Raw genomic sequence first — 24615 nt, 5'->3', positions numbered from 1 at the left:
CTGATTAGCTCTAAAATTCTTTTCTTTGAATTGTTTTTAAAACACAAGTTTAACATGGGGAAAAAAGAGTTGAAAATGGCCACCAAAAGCCTGTAATTAGAAAGGAGTGAGTCAGCATATAAATCTTAAGCAACATTAGTCAAAGTATATGAAAAAATAAAAGAAAATACAGGAATAACTTAAGACTAAACAAAATACAAATAAATGAGAAAAAAAGGAAAGTACACAGCTGTTCTTTCCTTCCATTGGCCATATTAATGAAAACAAACTAACCAACTGCTGTTAAGCCCTAGGAGGTATTGTGTGTATAATTCTACCATATGCTAGTAGAAACATTATTCTTAAAACCCAAAGACTTTGTATGGTATACTGCCCCCTCTGTCACTAGCCTTCTGCATGACCTTGGGCAATGAGTTGCAGAAGGTCCACTCCTCACTCCAATCTTTAGTATCCAAGTGGCCTTGGAGAAACCACTTTACTTCCAGGTCCTAGCTTACTGACTTCCTGCCTCTACCATTACCCACCCCCTCCCTACCCCGGTCCATCCACCAAACAATAGCTAGAGCATTTCTAAAGCAGAAAATGCATCATAATATTGTCCTGCTGAAAATCCTCCAGTAACTGTCCATCATGAGTAGAATATCCATAGTCATCATTATAACCAAGACAACACACACGGACCCTTACCTACCTCTCCAGCAACATCTCCTTCAACCTCCCCTTCCCTCTCCTTTCCAACCACATGGTCTCCTCTCTGTTCCTTGGGCACGTCTCTGGTTCCTTCTGCCTGAAAAGCTCACTCTGTGGATTTTGGGTTGGCTGACTCCTTCTCATCGCTTTGGTCTCAAGTCAAATATCACCTCCTTAGCAGGCTCTTCCCTGACGGTTGTAGGCAAAGCAATACCCTCCCCAACCTCAACCCCAGCCACTCCCTAGAACACTGCCCCAGTTAATGCTTCTTCATAGCATTTATCAGTACTTGAGACTGTTTGAATTACAAATTATTGTGACTTTTCTTCAACTTAGAACTTAAGATGCTCCAAGGGAGAGACTGTCCAGCTCACTTCAGCATCCCCTTCTTTGAAAAATACCTGGCATGTGGTTGATACAGGAAAAAAAAATTTGTCAGTGGTTTGTCTGTCTGACTTAGATTATCAAAAAGAGCAAATGAGAGAACATAAAAGATACTCGTAATAAAAGGTAAACTTAAGCTTGCAAAGATTACTTAAGATAGTTCTATTTACTCCTCTGGCACTTGACTTCTTCATTTGTAAAAGACGGGACTTTTATGAGTCGAATGAAGTCATCCTCTCAAAGCCAAGTGAAATCACTAGACAAGTGTAAAGTAGTAACTTTCTAATTCACATGAGGGAATATTTGTATAGCTACAGATCTGTGGAGGAAGTGGATGAAGTCACAATCATCACCCACTCGCCCATTTATCAATCCATTAAATAAATATTTAATTAGGTTCAAATATGTGTTAGACAAGGTCATAGATGTTGCGGGTAAAGAAAAAGATATTGGACACTGCCTCTGACCTTAAGAATTTAATAATTAGGTAAATAAACCAGATACACAAAATCTATAATTCAAGGCAGAGACTAACACCATGAAAAAAGAATCCCATAAAATGCACTATAGAAATATAAAGAGTTTAGAAGAAGGAAAGATCCTCCTGTCTCAGAGGACCAGGGAAGGTTTAATGAAAGAAGTCACATTTAAACCAGTCTTGAAAGATATTTAGAAGGCAGAATTGGGGTGAGAGTGAATGGTTCCTGCAAGTGGAGAGACCTTGTAAATATAGGTACAGGAGCAGGAAAGTCTGGAAAGCTTTGGGGAAATAGGGGGCAGTTTATTGGGCTGATGAAAAAGGAGGAATCAGCAACAAGACTGTCATGGCAGTTAGAAGTAAGCCCAAGGGCCTGAAATACCAAGCCAATGAATTGAGAATTAATTTGATAAGCAATGAGGATTCACTGAAAGGTCTTTTGCTGTTGAATCAATTTATCAGAACTGTACATTAGGAAGACTAATTTGGAAGTGTTTTTTTAAGAGGAGAGAGAGATTAGAGACAAAGAAAAAAAAAAGAGGCTGCTATTTCAAAATAGCCTGGGCAAGAGCTAGTGCAAACCTCAACTAGGGCAGGGGCAAACAACATGGAAGGCCCGGGAGAGGTTGCGGGACAGCCCGTCTGCCTTGTGACTGACGGCCAGAAGATGAACTGTTAAAACAAGAGGCGAAATGTAAAATCTAATTTTAGAAAAATCTTAAACAGTTAAGTGCTCAACCATAGAGCTTAAGAAAAATTTTGCATCTTGAGGACAGAGGGTGAATTTCTCTTTCTTTTCTTTGTAAGTATATGTACTCACTAACAACTTTTCATCCAACTATCTCACTTGAAAGCATTTCTATTATTTTATCATAGTACACGTATCGAAAGATCGTGTCTTTTAGTAAACAACTGTGCAAGAGCCATCCTACTAAGATTAAATTTGAATTTCTAAAATTGATTTTACCCCTTTTTGTGTTTAATCTTTGACCTCTGGCCAATGGGCCAGAGTGCACAGGGTTTCATTCCCATCCTTTGGATATAAAGGAATTGTACTTCTGAAAAAGCATCAAAATATAAGGACTGTCATGTTAAAATAATCTGCATGAGCTGCTTAAAACTGGGATATTTATCTTCTCTCATATCTGATCCACCTGTAGGTCTGCCTTCCAACTACGTTCAAAATCCAACCATTCCATTTCTCAACTATGCCCTCATCCCAGTCATCAGGTTCACTACACTAGATTACTTCACACTCCCCCTCAGACTTCTTGGCTTCTATACTTTCCCCCTATGTCACAGGGTCTCTCCCCACAGCAGCACAAGTGGCCCTTTTAAAATGGAGATCAGTCACATCACTCTCCCGCTCAAAACTTCCAAAGGCTAAGGAACTCAAAACATAAGAGTCCTTAATGGTCCACAGGCCCCATACATATGGACACAATTACCCTCCAACCTCATTTCCGGCAACTCTCACCTTGGTTCACCCTGTTCCAGCCATACTGGCCTCTTTGCATTGCCACCTATGCACCAAGGAGATCTGGAATCTAACTGTTCCGTTTGCTTGGAAAACACCTTCCCTGAATATCCACCTGGCTGACTCTTACACCACCTTTCAGGAGTTTTGCTCAGATCTCAACTCTCACTCAGGCCTATCCTGGTTCCCCTATTCATTGTCACAAACTGTCCTGACCCCCTCAGCTCCACTTCTTCTACTGACCTAGCAGATAATTTACTCATTATGTTGATTGTTTATTTTCAGTCTCCCTCAACCAGAAGTTTGGCTCCATGAAGAAATGAATCTTTGTTCATTTACTGTTGTGTCCCAAGTACTATTTAGAATAGTAGCTCTCAGTAAATATTTGTTAAATGAATGAATAAGCATATAAGCACAGCTCAAGTTATCAGGTACTTTTTAAAAATTAAACTTAGGGGGAAAATATTTATAACAAATTTTTAATGATCTTTGATCTCTTAAATCACTTTATAACCTATAAAATTAATGAGTTGGAAATGTAATTGAAGTCAGTTCCTTTTTTGTTCTTTTGTGAGTTTCAAGGAATCGGGTAGTGATTTCCACAAAGGATCTTCCAAAGTGAAACCTACAGAGTTCCATCTGTTTTGAGCCTTGTGGAAAAACTCTCCATTTTTAATTTCTCTGTAAATAAATGGATGTTCTTTTCACTATCCATCCTGTGGAGCTTTCTCAAGAAGGAAAAACATAAATAGAAATCTCTTGTTCACTCAAAGAAGACCCTGTAATGTTCTTTATTCTCTGCAGAATGTGGTCCCACCCATTAGAAACAGAGGTCCAAATTGGTCTGGTGCTGAAGTCTTACTGTTTATCTTTATAGCAATCAAAATGATTGGACACAGAATTAAAGTTTTAGTTCAAGATTTTATAATTTTGAGATAATTTCCCAGAATAGTATGATTTTATACTCTTGAATTCATCATTCCAAAATGAAAGTTCATTACCCAAAAATTTTTTTAAAAGCAAGAACTTGGGAAAGGTTTGGGTGTTTTGGGTTTTTGTTTTGTTTTGTTTTGTTTTGTTTTCTTGCCTAGGCTTATATGGCTCAGTCATGGCTAGCTTATGCCAGATTGAGCCAAAACAATAAGCTGGTTCATGCTCTGGACAAAAGTTACCATGATTTTTAAAATTTCATCTGTTTAGATAAAAAGCTTAAATGTTATTTTAACCAAGTGTCTGGCATGTCTGTTTTTCAGAAACAAGAGAAAACAAAAACAAAATCTGCCTGGGAAATACGTGAGTAGAAGCAACACACTCTGTTGCTAAGGAAAATAAAATCCAACTGTTCAACATTTATCTATTTCTAATACATTTCTTCAGAAAAAATAATGTTAGCCTTAGTGGTCTTCAAAACAATGCTTAACTTCTTAGAACTTTAAGGAATAACATTTGATTGACATTTAGAATGCCATTCAAAAGAATACTCCCACTTCAATGACCTAACTTACTGGTCTCACATCCATCCCTTCATTTATTTGTTTTGAAACAAGCATTCTTTGGGCTCCTACTCTAACATTATGTAAGACTATCATTGTATAATGCAATTAAGCCATAATCCTTCACCTAAGAAGACAACTTTGTTGCTTTTACTTTCATCAAGTAGAGTTCTAGATGCCTGACAATGCTCTGTGTAATCTGTGATATAGTTTGCTGTTATAAAACTGAAAATCACAGTATTTTAGTACAAAACTAAATCATATAAGAGACAGACAAAAATGGAGAGACACAGAGAAACAGAGATGAAGGCAAAAAGAAACTAAACAAAAATACAGGCTTCTCTATTAAACCAGCAAGGCACATCTATTTCATTTTTTCTAAATGCAGAAACTGATTTTAAAAGAGGAGATAGACTACTTCAAGGGAAAACTATATTAAGAAAGGCTATATTGTAAATCTAGTTCAAAAATTGGTCGACATTTTACCATATTCAAAGTTTAATTTTATTTATGTCTTGCTTAACTTTGGCTAATCCTATTTAATAGATTTTTAATAAATATTCATTCATAAATATTTATTTCTGGTCTCAGCTGCTAGCCAAAGAAATTAGAAAAGTGACCACAATTCCCCACTGACAGCAGATAACAACAGTAGAAGTCATTATTTAAATGATATTAACACCTTAAACCCAGGAACTGGCAAATAAACATTAAAAACCTTATCACACAAAACGGAAAATTCTGGCAGAAGAGGTCTGGTAAGTGAAGGAGTTGCAGTAACCTATTAGAACTTATAGTTATTCGGGTCCATGGATGAACGAGTGTCATAGTAGAATGGAAAGAGCATATGCTATAAAGCTAGACAGACCGGGGTTCCCATCTCAGGTGCTCCATTTACTGGGGGTATGACCAGGCCATTCTACCTCTCTGAACCTCTGCTTCCTAATCCATGAAATGAGATAGTAATATCTATGTCCTCATGACCTGGGAATAGGAAACAATATGTAAGCCAGAAACAAAGGCACCAACCACAACGGAAGTGATGGATAAACCTGACACATAGAAATCAAGAGCATCTGTCAACAAAAAGAAACAGAGTTTAAAAAACATAAAAGCCATAGACTGGGAAAGAAGATCTGCCTCATTTTTAACTGACAAAGGACAAATGTACAGAATAATAAAGAAATCCTATAAATCCAAAATAATAGTAGTAAGACAGCTAAAAATGCACAAAAGACTTAAGAGACGCTTAACAGAACAGAAAATCCAAATATCAAAAAAAACATGAAAAGATGCTTGACCTCATTAGTAATCAGGGAAATGCAGATTAAATAATACTGCATTTCAGGGTTATCTGGGGGAAGTAAATGATTATATATTTAAAGTACCTATATAAGTGCTGGTATATGGTAGGTATAAAAGCCATAAATCAACTTCGCCAAAGATCTTTGCTTGACTCCTTCTACATGCCATCGCTATAACGCCCATGAACATCCAAATATAAAGCAACTCTCCATAGTCTTAACGTCCATTAATAACCTGAACTTACACTGGATGCTTCCAAAGCTTAGACTCAAACTTGGACTTCTCTCTAGTAAATATACTGAATCATTCCATACCCAGATTTAATGCACTAACCCCACTCCTTGCTTCCTGCTATCTTTCTGCTTCTAATTTTCTCTTCATGTTATTGCCTTCATCCCCTTTACATTCATTTTACATCGTTACAGTGCATGCACCTAGGCAAGGTATTTTCAATTCTTTCTGAGAACAAGTAGGATATAATAAACATTATAAAACAAATCTTTGCAAGCATTGGCCTATTACCTAGAAGTCCTTTGCATTACCATGAATCCTCTGAGCATAAAATACCTCTGTGGGTCACACACAAATGCACCGAATTTGTCATTCCAATGGGTTGCTATGGAGAAGGCTCAAAATCAGCACCCTGAGAACTGCACTTGCTCTTTGGCAAGTACCTTAACTTAGCCTACTCTAAAAATGTATTAGTCAAGGTAGTTCCTACCCAACTGGAAGGAACGACATCCACACATTTGATCGATGACCAACAGACCAATTACGTCGGTACGTACCAAAGGAGAGAGAGTCTCCGCAGAGTAATGAGGGGGTCGTGTCTCGACAGCTATTTCGGGATCTTCCTGTTCACTCTCACTGTAGCATTCTATAGCAAAAAGGAAAATGCTGAATGTTTCAACACTGTTATAACTTATTCCATAATGCATGAGCAGAGGTTCTTCTCCATCTGGCTATTGCATTTCCAATCCAATTCAGAAAGCACTTATCTAGTGAGCTACCTGATACATAAGAGTTTCCCTCTGTGAGGGTTTCTGCCCTCTAAGTGTGTCCAATAAGCAGAAAGACGACTAACCATAGCTCAGGGAAAGTGAAACTAATTCCTCAAAAGAGGTGTGAGTCATACACTAAGGGAGCATAAAATCAGTAGTGATTAATTTTGAGCATAGGAATCTTAATGAGCTGAAAATGGCAGGATAAGTAAGCCATCAGTGGTGCACACAGAGTAATGGGAGTACCAGGCTGAGGACACAGACTGGCCAAGTATTCAGAGTCCCCTACGGGGCAGGGTGGAAAACAAAGCTGAAAGGATGCTTGAGGCCATATCACAGAAGGCCTTACATACCAGGAAAAGGAGAAGGTTTTTGTGTAGTTACTTTTTGCTCACAATCTATAAATATACTTCAAATATATAATGGGTGTTTATTTTATGGAAAAGAAGACCAAGGAGATGATTAGGACACTGATTTCACAGTATTGCATTGCACTTCTTTATTGTTTTAAATCAAGCTGTCACTTTTTCATTTCTAAATTTAAGATTTTATGATTTTGTTCTCCAAAGATATAACTCCCTACTTCCAACTTCCAAGTTTTATGTGGTCTGAGCATTTCAGAAATAGTGTCAGCTCTGTGACCCTGGCACCTAAATCCTCTTTCTTCTCAATATTAAGGAGTAACTGCATCATTAAGAAGAATTAGACTCTTGTAGCTTTTGAACACTGAAAGCTACAGACTGAGCTAAAAATATGGCCTCTGTCCCAATCTGACATTCAGGCTCCTGGTACAGACTTAGGGTAATTAGTCTCAGCACACACCTGGTGGAAATACTAAAATATCAGAGAGGAAACAGTGGGCTGAAAGTTATCTGTCTCGAACATGACGAGATCATGTCTATGAGTAAGAATTCAGTAAGTGGGGCAATAAAACATTTGCATTGGCAATTGGTTGCGATCTCAGTGAAGCCTACAGCTGCTAACGTGTGGGTGAAGTGTGAAAAGCATTCTTAGCCAGCATGGGAAGCTCTATTCCATGTTGGTGAGCCTGTGTGTCTCTGTCTGTCTATACATATTTTCAGATAATTTTAAATAACAAAGTATGGTTCATTAGAACAAGACTATACATAGAACTTGACATTGTATTTTCACCCTATTCTAATATTCTTGCTAAATTTTCAGAAATTGAAAATAGAACATACCTTCATCCTTTGTAGTGGATTCAAGATGGATTACAGATGATCCAAATTTGTTTAACCACCTAAAATTCAAATAGAAAATAAATGTTTGACCAGAGACACTGTTCCCTGACATATTCACCTTTACGCTAGACCCTAAAGGAAGGTCTTGTACCAGACTTTATAATAAAATTAAGTCATAGTGCTATGGTCAGTCTAAACATTTCTAGAAACAGCCTAAGTTTGTGGTATGTAAATCTGAGACCTCTGGTTTCACAATACTGTCCGTACTTAGGGCATTCTTTGTCAGATAAGAAATGAGGTGGCCCATTATACAGCTAGTTAAAGTGGGCAACTACATTAGATATTCTAAATATACGAACAAATATACGTTTTGTAATTGTGTATTTGAAATTCTTATCAACCATCAAAATGAATTTCTTAACTTGACCTTTAAAGTTCTATCTCTTTAATTCTTAAAATGTAAGCTTATTTCACACACACACACAAAATGAAGATGATCTATTATTAAACCACAATCTTTATATCAATCAGTAAAAAGATCTGGCCAGAGCTTCACAGTTATTCCTAAGCTGGGGAAAATTTCAATTTCTTGAAAAATTTTATGTAAGGTAAAAATTGACAATGTCTCATCTTCCATTGATTTACCATTTTATTGGCAATGAATTTCAACTACCCATCAATAATGAAAAAAGAACTAGACAAACCTTAAGGAACACAAACTTGGCTTATGACTTCAGGCCACTGTAGTTCCTTTTCAAGGGTTCAGTTAGAAACTTATTTTAATACACAAATTTTTAAAAGACACAAAATGTATCTATTTCATATGTTCCTAGCTATATAACCTTCTATTTAAAGGGAAAATATCATTTTGGGATAGCGATAATCTAAGTGATTTACTTCCCACTTCTTTCCAGTTTTCTTTATTTTTAAAAAATATCCCATGATGTGTATTCATCTTTTTTTGAAACATAAGTAGCCTAAGTCAATCAATATCAACAAAATGATAATAATAATGCTATGCATTTATTGATTCACCTATACCTTTTATTTATTTCTAGTCCTGTAATTCCTGGTAAATCACCCAGCTACACCCCTACCATAGCACAAATATTGCACATTCCCAAGTCTGCAATTGTCAACAAACTAGGAACACTTACCCAACCCTCATCCTGCCATGGTCTTGCTGTATTGATTATTTTTTAACAGGAAATATGTAATAAATTTTATTTTTAAAAATAAATAAAATAGAACTGCCTACAAGAAGGAAGATGAGCTCCAGCCTCATTTAGAAAGTCCCCTTTTGCACCATGATAAACATGAGTCTCTCATGGACACCTGGGCCCAGATCATGCCATAGGAACTGAAAAATGCTCATCAAGACTCAGTAGAAAAATAAACAAAACTAAGAAACAGAAAATGACCAAAAAAGTACAAATGGCTAATAAATATATGGAAAAATTCTCAGCCTCAGTAGTATTTTGGGAAATGCACAGGAAAATATTTTTCACCACTAGATTGGCAAAAATTTTAAATATTGCTGATTTCTATTAGATTTTAGGAAAAACATTCGCATGCTTTTTGAGTTGACCATGAAAAACTGGAACAGCCAATATTAAGCAGGTAATTTGATGATACTATTCAAAACATAAATTTTCATCCCCTTCGTCCAATAATCCTAATTATAAATATCTATCCTACAAAACACACCTTCATGTACATAAATAAATGTGGAAGAATATTAATTCAATAAGGCTTGCAAAGGCAAAAAGAAGAAACTGATACAATATAATTGTCCATTAACAGGAAAACGGATAAAGTATGGTACCAATTCCAAAAGTACCATGTTATTAAGAAGCTAATAAAAAGACTGAGATGGGGTGGAGGGTCTTGTAATGACCTGGAAAAATCCTAATGTACTATTAAGTGAAAAAAGCAAGTACAAAACAAAGTGTTTATCCTGATTCAATGTGCTTCTAAAACTATATATTTGCATATGTCTTATACAAGACTTGGTATGCAAAGAAAAGCCTCAGAAAGGACATAGTCATATTGTGAAAAGTGGCTTAATCTTAGGGAAAGAAGTAGAACGGGAAGGTAAAGTTGGGGGAATGGGAAGGTTTTCAATTTACATACTTCTGTATTACATGATTCTTTACAAGAATATGTTTTATGCATTACTCAACAAAGAAACACTTAGAAGTACATTTTTAAAAACTGATCAGGCAAAGCACAATGAATTTAATGGCTCACTAATTCCTAGTTTATTCCTGATTTCATAATTGTATAAGCTGACCCTGCCCACAAAAAAAACATCTCAAAGTGAAATAGACAAACTTCTTTTTTTAACATAACAAGACAAAAAAATAAATGAAGTGAGAATGCCTGAAATAAGAAAAGATGTTTCTAAGTTCCTTTCCAGATATAGCAGAAGAGTATTGAACAGTAAAGCGGATTCCTCTCAGCCCTTACCCAAAACTCATATACTTTTAATTGCCACCATCAGTTACTTGCTGGGAAAAACTAGTGATTGATCAGAATCTTGCTTGTTTTCTTTCTAGAACCCATGGGGTTGGAGCACCTCCTTTGCTAAGCACTTTTTTTAAAAAACATCCAGGCGGGCTTCCCTGGTGGCGCAGTGGTTGAGAATCTGCCTGCTAATGCAGGGGACACGGGTTCGAGCCCTGGTCTGGGAAGATCCCACATGCCACGGAGCAGCTGGGCCCGTGAGCCACAACTACTGAGCCTGCGCGTCTGGAGCCTGTGCCCCGCAACGGGAGGGGCCGCGATAGTGAAAGGCCCGCGCACCGCGATGAAGAGCGGTCCCCGCACCGCGATGAAGAGTGGCCCCCACTTGCCGCAACTAGAGAAAGCCCTCGCACGAACCGAAGACCCAACACAGCCAAAAATAATAAATAAATAAAAAAAAAAAAAAAAAAAAAAACATCCAGGCTGTAGCAAACTTTCTATTTGTGTCTAAATAGATGGATGCACAAAAAGACATATTTACATAAAAGAAGATGACAGATGTTTCCTGGGGGTTTGTTGTATGTTAACTGGATGTGAATGTGTGTGTTGAAGAAGCACAAGTGTTAAGAAACTGATGTACAAAACGACATTTTTCCCACAAACACCGTCTGAGAAAGGCAGCTACCACCAGTCTTTGTTTAGAAACCAACTCTTTCATTACCTTTAATTACTCACCCCTATACTTGTGAATTGAGGGTCCCTGCAGAACACACAGTGCTTCTATTAAACTTAGCTACCTTTTCCTTCATCATCACTGAGAGAAACGTCACCACCCAAAAAGGCAGTTTCCCAAGGAGGCGAAATTCTGAAACAGAATCCATCTCTCCAAATACCACTCCATCCTTCCCTAGCACCTCTGCATCTCACTAAGAAATACCCAGATGCACTCCGTCCTGGCTTAAACAGACCTCATCAGTAAGAAAGGAAGCTCTTCAGGGGCTACTGCAGAACAAAGCTTTAAACCCCCTCTGCCTACTCCTGTGGGAGAAGGAAGAAGTTAACTTGCAGGCCCGAAGGGATTCTGCATTGTTGGCTATTAGAAAAACCACCTTCAGAATAATAAAGCTTATTAACAACATTATAAATGAAAAATTATGATACATTAATTGTGATACATTCAGGCACAGACAAATGGGCCATTTATTTATGAGTAGCCAGACGGACAATTTTTGAGTATAAAGGTCACGGAGAGATTCAAATGTATGGGGTCATGACACCTCACATTCAAATTTCAATTTTACATCTTGTTTGTAAGCTGGAAAGATAAACAAATACTAAAATAATTTCAAGTAAAATTAACAGATCTTCACAGCATGATAGGCCATGAGATCTTGGCTTTCATAACTATAAAAGGCTTTGGTTTAACAGTCAAATAGGCAGAGTGTGTAGCTAATACTCATGCAACTGTACTTGCCATTAGATAGAGCTCTGCAAAGGGAGTATGTTGAAAAGTGAAGATAAATGGACCAGAAATGTAAACAAAAACTGGAGGAGTGGGTGGGAAGGGAGCTAAATAACTCTGATGTGTGATTTAGAAAGCACATCTGCCTGAAGTAGAACCGACTCAGATAATCTTGTAAGGGTCTCACACTTTTACTGGCTTAAAATGTGTTTCACCGTGTAGGTAGAGAAATTCTCTCGGTAACAAAACCCTTCGCAGTCATTGTTTTTCTGGTAAACTCAGTCTTACTCTGCCCTTGTCGGAGAGAACAGAACGACTTTGAAAGAACCAGTCGCAGGATGAATGGGAAGGATGTGGACCGGAAGAAAGCTGGAGATACAAGAAGCTGTTTGGGAGAAGCCAGGCACCAAGGGAGCCTGTGGGGGTGGGGAGAGGTTGCTGACGGGCAGCCCTGTTTCATCACCATTAAAGCTTAGAAAGGACCACTTGGGATTGATTGATGGATGGCTCGGCTCCGCTCTGACACTCACTACTATATGATTCCAAGGACCGCTGGGAGACCGCACTAAGCGTTCCACGCACCTAGACCTTGCTAGTCAATAGGATTTAGCGTTACCAACGCAAATAAAAAGAGAAATAAAGAGCTTTGACTGTGAAGTTTTTATCTCCTCCTTTTGTGTATCTGCTCTTATTTTTCTCAGATGCTTGAGAAAGCCGGGGCGTGGTGGGGTGGGGGGGGGGGGAGTTAAAGTCAAAAAGAGGATAGAAACAACTTCTTTCCTTGTCCAAGTAAATTAAAGACTTGTTTGGAAGACGCCGTTGTCAATACCTTGCTTTGTTATTTGTAACACAGTGTTCCCTAACTTTCTCTGGTAAAGAGCAATTCCGCCCTCATCTAAAGGTTTGTGGTGGCGAGATAAACGCAGGGAACAGATGAGAATGCTTCTAGGGAGAAAAGGCTTCCCTGGGGATATGGTGTAAGGCATTCTGTGTGTGTGTGTGTGTGTGTGTGTGTGTGCGCGTGTGCGTGTGCGTGTGTGTGTGTGTGTACTCTTGCTCATACATGTTTAGTAAAAAGCAGCTGTTTTTTCCTTTACATTTCTAAAGCAAGAGGCCAAAGAGAAATTACAGAGAGCAGATAGATAAGAAAATCATTATGTCTAAATAAATTAATATGAGGGGTGGGATAAGGAGGATGGGAGGGAGGCTCAAGAGGGAGGGGATATGGGGACACGTGTAAGCATATGGTTGATTTTCTATCTTGTGCAACAGAAACTAACACAATATTGTGAAGCAATTATACTCCAATAAAGATCTATTAAAAGATAAACTGATTAATTAAATAGATATAAATATATAACTAAATATAAAAATATAAATAGATTAAAATAGATTAAACGATGAGCTCTGTGAATGGAGGGATTATGTCTATATTCTTCATGTCTAGTGCCTAGGATCTGCTGCAAGGAAGCGCATAATAGTTATTCCATATGTATATTTTTAATTAATTAAGTGAAAGTAATAAGAAACACTGAATTCTGAGACTAGAACTTAAATTAAATAGAATGCCCTCTGATGCTTCAAGCACCTTAAATATATAGAGCCTCATCCAAATAACAGCCACTGCGATCACACTGTAATGATGTCGCAAGGCGAGTAATACTCTACCAGTATATTCCACTTACTTAAACTGAGCAAACAGGAAATGGAGTTAGGGATATATATTTATATTAGAGGTACTCTAAACAAAGATGTTTTGCAAAATTTGGGGATAGAACATGGAGACATGATAACCATGAATCATCATGATAATCACACAGCACGTGTGAAATGCTGCAGAGATATTTTTCATGTAAAATTCTGAAAGCTGTGAGATCAGTTACACAATTCTTTCAAGCCTTTCTCCCTGGGATGCTTATTCTCATATTAACATTTTCTTATAATGTCTTCTATTCCTTTCTCAACTTAGTGGTTCCCTCAGAGGAACCTTATTACTTCTTCCTAAAATAGCCATTTTGATCTGTGTAGTTCTCCAAAATGCTTCTAAATACTAGAAAAGAAAGCAAGAAGGCTTTATAACTGCTCAGGAGATTAATCCTTAAAGCAGCAGAAATTAAAAACAAATTGATATGCACATGTGCTTAAAATTCGGACACCTGACCAAAGTAATCTATTCCCATAAAGATAGGATTTAGTGATTTTTCTCTACTTACAGGTTCATTTCCTGCACATTCTCAGCTGCAAAATAAAAGGTCTTGATCTCTGGATGGCTGATCTTAAAAGCACTTGAAGGGGGAAAAGCATAGACACATAAGAAATTAGAAGTTAGTGTAGTCAACAATGTAGTCAAAAGTAAAACAGTCAAATATAAGTATGGTAAGTTCATCTGCTTTCTTTGTTAATTTACAAAAACAAAATTTTTAATTACGTTAAATACCTATTGTCTAATCTCTATTTTATTAGAGAGCAGAGGGGTAATTCATCATGTCAGGACATCCAGACCAGGACTGAGTCGTGGCTGATCAATAGTTTCTATTTAAAACATATGGATATATTCTTCTATTTTCATTTGCTGTTTTGCTATAAATAGACAATAAATTAAAATATAAAGTGATAGATGTATCACTTCAAAATACTCAGATCAATTCCTTCAAGCAAAGTATTCATTCAAATTCAATCAATATATACAATAATTGTATTTACAGAAAAACAATCAAGTATAAAACTTCTACACTGTGAACACACATCAAAGACTTTATCCAAGCTATTCTCTACTAGTAAAGGAAAAATATAAGGCAGATTTTTAGTTGAAAAGAAAAGTATAGCACGTTGAAGATAACAAAGTATTTCCCTTTTACCATTTAGACAGGAAGTCCTGCTGTATGGGCCAGAGATTTTGTAAATGACCAGTGTGGTCAAAAGCACAACCTCGTGTATCACTAAAGATAGGAAGCTATATCAGAATGGCAAAGGCTTAAAGCCAACACCAGTTTATTCATTGAAAAAAAACTAATCAATTGCTGCCACTAGGAACACAGGTCAATAGGGAACTGCCCCACTCTAATAAAACAGGAAAAGATGTCAAAAGCAGAATAAAGAATAAGTAAAAGGTGAAGAGGGCACATATGCAAAATGCAGCTGGATCCTATCATGGGAAGAGCACTTAACTGGGAGTCTGGGTAGCTGGTCTAGAGTCATGGGCTGGTGACTCTTGGTTCCTGTCAGCTCTCAAATCTTTTGGACTTCAGTTATATCAGGGGGCTAATCCCCAAGTCTAAGACATCTCAGAGAATTCAACTTCAAAGATGCTACTGACAATTTCATGAACTAAGGAAAAGAAACTGGTATTGTATCATATCTGCAGCTCTGGTGAGTCCTATGTAGTCATTCTCTTTACAAGGACACAGCCTTGACATCTCATGACCCTGCCAGCCCTGGATGGCAGCTTGCTTTTCATTGGATCACAGACACCATCATTAACAGCACATCCTGCCAGGGCTCCGTGGGGTTTTAAATTCCATCTGCTCCACAAAATGAAATTCCAGAAAACAAGAGGTTAAAAGCTTCTATTATTGTTTGGGGTTCCAACCCATAAAGTCAAAATTCTCAGACATTTGAATGTCACCATCATTAACTTCCAAATCACCTTATCACCTGAGGAACATTATAAAGAGATGTTATCCTGGCTCCATATTTTGTGGAAAATGATAGAGAACTTACTGCTTCTTCTTGCATTCAGACGCTCTCTCTACAGTGAAATCAGGCAGGTTGATAAATCCATCAGCTTTCTCTGCCTGAAACAAATACATACACAAATATGAATAAAAGTGTCCATCTTAGCAGTTCACTTATTGAGATCATATATGTTGAACAGAGATAGAGTAAGTGAAATGGAGGTGTGTCAAAAGATACCCCTCTGAATCAGCATTGGACTTATCCTAGATACATATTTTTAAGAGGAATTAATATTCTTCTGATAAATCATCCAGAATCTTTCCCTGAGAAGTAACATGGCCCAGTTTAGGGACAGCCAACGTGTGGCACAAGTAGGACCTGCCCGACCCCTTTTTGTCTTCCTAGAAAACATCAGAGCTCACCTATCAGAGCTCCACTTCCTGCTGAGCTCACAGCTATCCTCAGCATCTGTCTCATCCTACTTCTCTCGCAAGCCACAGGCACATAAGAAGGAACCTAATTAGCACACTATTATATGGTGTGCAGAGGCCTGACTTCGGAGTTAGTAAATTGAGGTTCATATCATGGATCTACCACTTACTGGTTGTTATAGGACTTAGGTGAGCTCAGACAAATAAAACACTTAACAGATACTCAACAAACATTTTTTCCTCTCCCAAGTCTTTAGGAAGTTCCTTGGGGGTTAAATCACAGAGCCATGTCTTGGAAAATCTCAGTTCCATAATCTATTCCCAGGAGTTTTTTCTATAAAGGAAAGACAGCAGAGGAAAATGACACTTTTAAGGACGTAGAATGAATGCCACTTTAAAACACCAAGAATTTTATAGGAAATGTAATCATTGCTCCACCTCTAAAAATTTCTTAATCTTTACTTTATGAATAAAATTTAACTGAACCATAGGAGGCTAGATTGCTTATCATAGACAGAACTCAAATCTTCCATCTACACTGGTGTCTCTGAATGGAGAATTACAATCCACAAGATTAAACATAAAAGAGTCAGTTATTGGGAGATGAGTAAAAATTGGTTTTGAAAATACAATCTTAATTTTTAGAGTCAGCTAGCTATGAAATCAGCACCATGGGTGCTCTTCATCTGTGTTTCTTTCCCTTATCACCAAATAGGGTGCAACTTGCACTCTTTCTTCAGAAAAATTAAACTGTGAAACTTCCAACCTTAGCCCTGTCCTGTCTTCTCTCTCTTACATGAGTCAACTTATCCAAACTCTTCACCTGAAGTGCTTTCTTCTTATAAAACTCAAAACTCAATTCGAAAGGGCACTTCCTTCTTTAAAAATTTTACATATTTTTTTCACTCAACTTATCTCTCTTTTGATGTGTTATTTAATTACTGAATGGTGGTTTCACCAATCCTATCTCAAAGAGAATGTAAAGAACTTGAAGAGACTGGGTAAGTCAACTTTTTCTACAATGCACAATGCTTCTTGTGAACTCTCAGCGTTATATAAAAGTATAGTGTTTAAAATTTATTTTAAAGAAGTATAGTTGATTTACAATGTTGTGTTGATTTCTGCTATACAGCAAAGTGATTCAGTTATACATATATATTGATACACTCTTTTTCACATGCTTTTCCATTATTGTTTATCACAGGATATTTAATATAGTTCCCTGTGCTATACAGTAGGATCTTGTTGTTTATCCATTCTATAAATAATAGTTTGCATCTGCCAATCCCAAACTCCCAATCCATCCCTCCCCCACCCACACTAAAAGTATAGTTTTAAAAAACTATGTTAGGCTCCAGCAATTTCACTCTTAGATGTATACTCAAAAGAAGTGAAAACAGGCACTCAAATAAATACATGTACATGCATGTTCATAGCAGCATTATTCACAGTAGTCAAAAGGTGGAAACAGTCCAAGTGCCCATCAACAGAAGAATAGATAAATAAATGGTGGTCTATCCATACAATGGAGTGTTATTCAGCCATAAAAACAAATGAAGTACTGATACATACTCTAATGTGGAGGAACCTCGAGAACATTATGCAAAGGGAAAGAAGCTAGACACAAAACATCACATATTGCATGTTTCATTTACATGAAATATCCAGAATAGGTAAATTTATAGAGACAGAACACAGATTAGTGGTTGCCAGGGGCTGAGGGGGGAGTAGCGAATAGGGAGCAACTGCTTAAAGGGTATGGGTTTTCCGTTGGGTTGATGAAAATGCCTTGGAACTAGATAGAGATAGTGTATACAATACTGTGAATATACTAAATACCACTGAATTGTTCATTAAAGAATGGATAATCTCATGTGAATTTCACCTCGATTAAAAAAACCCTATTTTAGGCTAGGTTATTTTAGTGTAAATTCCTGTAATTATTTTAGAAAGAATAAAACAATTTATATTCACCATTTGTTTCTATTTCCTCCCCTCATTCATTTCTATGCCCACTATTCCACAGAAGTGGTAGTTACCATGAACCCCAGTGATTTTCATGTTGCTAAATCCCATCTACCCTCTTTAGCCCTCATTTAATTGAACTCTAGGAACGGACACTACAGCCCACTCCCTCTTGAAACGCCTCTTATCTTGCTCTTCCGACAACACATTCCTGCTTCCCCCTTTCTCCTCTAACTACTCCTTGCTTTCTTTCATAGGGTCTTCTTCCCCCCCATCTGTTTCTTAAATGTCAGTATTTCCCAGATTTCTAACCACAGACCTACTCTCTTCTCATTCCAGTACTCTCCACAGGGAATCATACACACACCCATGACTGCATGTATAACCATTGTACACGCATATCCAAAACCTATACTTCAAACTCATTTCAATCCTGGTGCTTCCGTCCCAAGATACAACTGCCTAGTGTACCTATTCAATGGGTGTTCCACAGACCCAATATTTGTGCCCCCCCACCCCAAATTCGTATGTTGAAGCCCTAAACCCTAAAGTGATGGTATTTGGAGGTGGGGCCTTTGGGAGGTAATTAGGTTTAGATGAAGTCATAAGGGTGAAGCCCTTACTAATCGTGTGATGGGATTAGTGCCTTTATAAGAAGAGGAAGAGACCAGTGGTTCCCCCTCTTCTCCCTGCTCCTCCTCCATCTAAAGATATGGCAAGAAGGCAGCTGTCTGCCAACCAGAAAGAAGCCCCTCAGCAGACATGGAATCTGCCAGAACTTGATCTTGGACATCCCAGCCTCCAGAACTGGGAGGAACAAATAGTTGTTGTTTGAGGCACCCAGACTATGGTATTTTGTTATGTGACAGCACAATCTAAGACTCTCCCCAAGAGTGGAAAATCCAAAACCAAACTCATCATTTTACTCCATGAAATGCCTGCTCCTCTTTCTCCTGTGTTCTCCTCTTCAGTGAATGATATCACTTTCTATCCAGTTGTCCAAAAAAATAAAAGGAAATATGGAAGACATCTTTGATGCTTCAACCTCCTTCTCAGCATCTGTGCAAATAACCACTAATTTGTATCATTGCTGCATCTGCCACAGCTCTTCAATGCATCCCTTATCCACCACCTCCTTCAGACCACCATTAACTTTCACCTGAATTACTGCAAAAGTCTTCTAAACCATTATCCCTCTCTCTAGTTCTTTCCTTTCCTCTGATTTAGTGTCCAAATCACAATCACAGCAAATCTTCACTCCATGAACTTCTTTCATTAAAATCCTGTATGGTTCCCAATTGCTCTTAGATAAAGTCTAAGTGCCTTAGCAGAGTATAAAAGGTCCTTCATGATCAAGTCCTGCTTAATAATACAATTTCATTTCCTCCAGGGTCCCTACCCCTTATTCAACCAAAATAAACAAAAAAATTAAAACACAGAGAAAAATACTTCCATTGAGCTGAATTACAATTAACACCCAATTTATAGCATTATTAGTCTCTAGACAATTTGTTTTCAGTACAAGAAGCCCATATTAAATGATAACAACACAAAAGTCAATCAACAAAAAACTAAATACAGATATATGTAAGAGATAAATTGTAAGTCTTCATTTGGGTGGATTCCTTTCCTGCAAAACGGAGATGGCTGAGATTCCTTCAAATAAGAGCCAAAATGAATATGAGTAAAAGATGCTTTAGTATTTCCCCAGTAATGTTTCCTTTATGAGCAAAGGCATTTTTCATTGTACCTAAGACATTCAAGCTGTATTCAAAATCACAACTGTGTCAAAAATTGTCTTTGCTTATTTGACTTGCAAAAAATGCCTCAAAAATGACAATCACAGTGGGAAAATCCTAAGGAAATGACAGTTTTCTCCTCTTCTTCCTCCTTTCCCTCCTCCACCCCCTCAGATCCCTTGTTCCTTATTGTATTAATTAAATAACTTTCTCAAATGGCAACCTTCCTCTTCAGTCATTCCTAAATTTCTGAGAAGTTACTTGAAATTTCTGCATTGGTACCTGCAATTTTTTCTCTGGATTCTAATGTAATAAAAATCTTGTTCTCTTACCAGAAGTATCAAACCATCCTTTGGTTGCTGTGCAAACCTGTCTTACCAAATCTAGTCTTAAATTCTGAAACAAGACACTGCTCCTCACTTTGTGATGTGATGTTCTACAATCTTAAAGGTGTTCCTCCTCATGTACCCATCCATCCACTTTACCCAGCGGCTCTGATTTTGTTCAATTCAGTGAAGTTTCATCTGTAGTTGGTGTATTATGCAGCATTAAACACACATGTTTATCAAAACTGTTTGTGGTTATACATTCATTTATTCAATAAATATTTATTGAATACCATTTCTTTGTGTCAGGTACCGTGTCAGATACCGTGTCAGATATTTGGGCTTTATCAGTGGACAAAACAGACAGAGATCTCTACTTTCAAGGAGAAAAGAGACAATAGCTCAACAAATGAACACATAAATTACATAGCACACTGTAGGCAATAACTGCTATGAAGAAAAGTAAAGGTGATCTGGGTAAAGGGGTTCTGACCGCAAGCAGGGCAGGATGCCTTCTGCTGCTAGGCTTATAATGCCCTTCCTCCCTCACTCCCCTAGATATGTCTCCACAAATCAACTTCGGTGTGACCTTCTCCAAAACTTTTCCCTGCTCCCCCAAGCCTGGAATTGTGCCCTATTCTTTGCACCTCAACCCCAGCGGTGGACTTTGCTTACCATACTTCTCTTACTGTATTTAGTTATCTAGGTATTCCTCTTGTTCTCCAACAGATGGTGAGCACTTTGAAGGAAACAATTTTGTGTTTATGGTTATATCATTAATTCTTGGGACAAGGTACATGCTCAACACATGCAAAATAAAGAAATGAGTTCTGTGAATGAATGAATGAATGACAGAAACATGGTCTTTTTCCTCTGACAATAAAGAAAGTGCTAAAATGAGATGCAGAAGCCACTTTGGAAAAACTATGGGCAGTTTCTAAAAAATATAAACATATAATTACCATACAACCCAGCAATTCCATTCCTAGGTATCGACCCAAGAGAAATGAAAGCATATGCCCATGCAAAGATTTGCATGCAAATATTCATAGCAGTACTATTCATAATAGCCAAAAATGGGAAACAATCTAAATATCCATCAACTGGTAAATAGTGTGGTATATTCATACAATGGACTATTGTTTAGTGAACAGTTGACACGTGCGAAAACATGGAAAAGTCTTGAAAACATAATGCTAAGTAAAAGACAGACAGACACAGGAAATCATGTAATACTGTATGATTCCTTTATATAAAATGTAGAGAAAAGGCAAATCTATAGAGACAGAAAATAGAACAGTGGTTGCGTGGAGTTGGGGGTGGAAATGGAGATTGACTGTAAATCGGCATAAAGGATTTTATAGATATGATTAAAATGATTTAAAGCTGATGTATTATGATGGCTCATCACTCAGTAAATTTACCAAAAATTACTGAATTGTAAATTTGAATAGGGTAATTTTATGATATGTAAAACATATTTCAATAAAGCTGTTTTTAAAAACATGAGATGCAGGAAAAGTTTGGGGAGTAAAAAACAATGAATGAAATCCCTCCTGTTTGGCTATCAGTAAGACTTAAATAAAGGTAAAATATGAGGTCTCTGATGGTCCTGCTGATGACTCAATATGACTTGTTCAAACTTTAGACACAAAAGTAGGTTCATATTTCTTATTTGCTTCAATTTTGGACTACAGGAATTTTAGAGTCAAAATATTTTACATAGAATTTGCCACACTCAGACATATTTTTAAAAATTAATTAAGATAGGACATCAAATTTTAATATTTAAATGCAAAATAAGTGTTCATTGCCATCAATAAAGTTTGGCTTTTTCATACTACAAACCTTGCAAAACAGACAAAATCACTTCTTAAGGAACTACATATGTCAGAAAGGTAGAGAGGAGACCTAGAAAAATAAGAATCATATATATATTCCAGAGGATAAGTAGGTCAAAGAAGACCAAACCAGAAGCAAATGAAGTATAATACAGGGAATTATTATGTATTTCATGGTGAAAAATAAAGAGTATAATTATCTCTCTATTCTCAGTGGAACTCTATTTCCTTGATTCTGAGAAACCTGATATTTTACATTTCCATAGTTCTGAAATCAAGAGGCACGTTAGAATCTATATGAATTTTCATTGTACCATTTCCCCCAAAATCCTGTTATTAAATAAAGTATGTGTTTAAGCGAATAGAATCTTAAGTTCAAGGAAAAAATTAGTTTAGAAAACAAAATATAGATTTCTTTGTAACATGCTTTTGCATTTATGTGTGAATATGGATTTGACAGTTTTGGAATTACTTTAAATAAATGTAAGTGAAGTTACCCAATGAATATCAGAATTACGAGCTTTGCAAAACTCCAGTTCTCCATATAAATCCGTGGTTTGCTCAGTTCTGCCGTGAAACCCCCGCTATGTTGGAAACGAGCAAAATCTAAACTCTAAGCAGAGCTGTCCATTCTCATGTCACTTTGGAACAGTTGTCACTAAATTCTACTGGCCTATAATTTTCTTTTTTTGCAGTGTCTTTGTCTGGTTTTGGTATCAGGGTAAAATGTTGGCCTTATAGAATGAGTTAGGAAGTATTCCCTCCTCTTCAATTTTTTGGAATAGTTTGAGAAGGATTAACTCTTCTTTAAATGTTTGGCAGAATTCCCCTGTGAAGCCATCTGGTCCTGGAGTTTTGTCTGTTGGGAGTTTTTTGATTACTGATTCAATTTCAATACCAGGAATTGGTCTATTCAGATTTTCTATTCCTTCCTAATTCAATCTTGGAAGATTGTATGTTTCTAGGAATTAATTATTTCTTCTAGATTGTCCAATTTGTTGGCATGTAACTGTTTGTGGTATTCACTTATGATTGTATTTCTATGACATTGGTTATAACTTATCCTCTTTCATTTCTAATTTTGTTTATTTGGGCCCACTCTCTTTTTTTTCTTAATGAGTCTGGCTGAAGGTTTATCAATTTTATCAATATCTTTAAAAAATACAACTCAGTTTCTTTCAATGATCTTTTCTACTGTTTTTTTAGTCTCTATTTCCTCTCTAATCTTTATTATTTCCTTCCTTCTGATGACTTTGGGTTTTGTTTGTTCTTCTTTTTCTAATTCCTTTAGATGGAAAGTTAGGTTGTTTGAGATTTTTCTTCTTTTTGAGGTAGGCCTACATTGCTAAAAACATCTCTTAGAACTTCTTTTGCTGCATCCCATGTATTTTGAAAATTTGTGTTTCTATTTTTATTTGTCTCAAGGTATTTTCTGATTTCCTCTTTGATTTCTTCATTAACCCATTGGGGTTTTTTTAGCAGCATGTTGTTTAGTCTGCATGTGTTTGTGGTTGTCCAAGTTTTATTCCTGTAATTGATTTCTAGTTTCATACCATTGTGGTCAGAAAAAATATTTGAAATAATTTCAATCTTTTTAAATTTATTGAAACTTGTTTTGTGGTTTAGCATGTGATCTATCCTGGACAAAGTTTCACATGTATTTGAAAAGAATGTGTATTCTGCTGATTTTGGAAAGAATGTTCTGTGAATATCTATTAAGTCTATCTGATCTAATGTGTCTTTTAAGGTCACTTCTTTCTTATTGATTTTCTGTCTGGATGATCCGTCCATTGATATAAGTGGGCTGTTAAAGTCCCCTTGCATTATTTTATTAGTGTCAATTTCTCCCTTTATGTCTGTTAATGTTTGCTTTCTATATTTAGGTGCTCCTGTATTAGGTGCATAAATGTTTACAAATGTTATAACCTCTTCTTGGATCGACCTGTTTATCAATACATAATGTCCTTCTTTGTCTTTTGTTACAGATTTTGTTTTAAAGTCACCTTTGTCTGATATGAGTATTGCTACCCAGTTTTCTTGTCCATCAACAGATGAATGGATAAAGAAGATGTGGTATATGTATATATGTGTGTGTGTGTGTGTGTGTGTGTGTGTGTGTGTGTATATACACACACAATGGAATATTGTATATATTGTGTATATACATATATATACAATGGAATATTACCCAGCCATAAAAAATAATTAAAGTTTGCTATTTGCAACAACATGGATGGAGCTGGAGGGTATTATGCTTAGTGAATTAAGTAAGACAGGGAGAGACAAATACTGTATGTTTTCACTTATATGTGGAATCTAAAAAATAAAACAAATGAACAAACATAGCAAGGCAGAAACAGACTCACATATACAGAGAACAGACTGGCGGTTGCCAGTGGAAAGAGGGGTGGGGGAAGGAGCAAAATGGGTGAGGGGGATTAAGAAGTACAAACTACCTGGTATAAAATAGATAAATTACAGGGATATATTGTACAGCACAGGGAATATAGCAAATATTTTATAACAACTTTCTATGGAGTATAATCTATAAAAATATCAAATTACTAAACCATACACCTGAAATTAATATAATATTTTAAATCAACTATAGTTAAATAAAAATGAAAAATAGGGGCTTCCCTGGTGGCGCAGTGGTTGAGAATCTGCCTGCTAATGCAGG

At 36.8% G+C, this 24615-nt stretch overlaps 2 protein-coding genes across 3 annotated transcripts in view; one reads left to right on the top strand and one right to left on the bottom strand.

Annotated features, from left to right (window-relative positions):
• IPCEF1 (interaction protein for cytohesin exchange factors 1) overlaps positions 1-24615 on the bottom strand; it is a 94127-nt gene that overhangs the window by 32162 nt on the left and 37350 nt on the right. For both annotated transcript variants that reach the window (XM_007186134.2, XM_057527569.1), the window contains exons 5-8: positions 15679-15752; positions 14172-14243; positions 8031-8089; positions 6616-6704 (exon numbers count right to left, since the gene is read on the bottom strand). In XM_007186134.2, the coding sequence (XP_007186196.2) occupies positions 6616-6704; positions 8031-8089; positions 14172-14243; positions 15679-15752 (294 nt within the window). The remainder of the gene's footprint in view (positions 1-6615; positions 6705-8030; positions 8090-14171; positions 14244-15678; positions 15753-24615) is intronic.
• Positions 1-24615, top strand: part of OPRM1 (opioid receptor mu 1) — a 174733-nt gene that overhangs the window by 127305 nt on the left and 22813 nt on the right. The gene's annotated exons all lie outside the window — the stretch shown is intronic.

The sequence above is a fragment of the Balaenoptera acutorostrata genome, chromosome 14, assembly GCF_949987535.1.
Source record: "Balaenoptera acutorostrata chromosome 14, mBalAcu1.1, whole genome shotgun sequence".
NCBI lineage: Eukaryota > Metazoa > Chordata > Mammalia > Artiodactyla > Balaenopteridae > Balaenoptera > Balaenoptera acutorostrata.
Note: the sequence above shows the minus strand (reverse complement) of the source record. Positions and strands in the feature narration are given on the sequence as shown.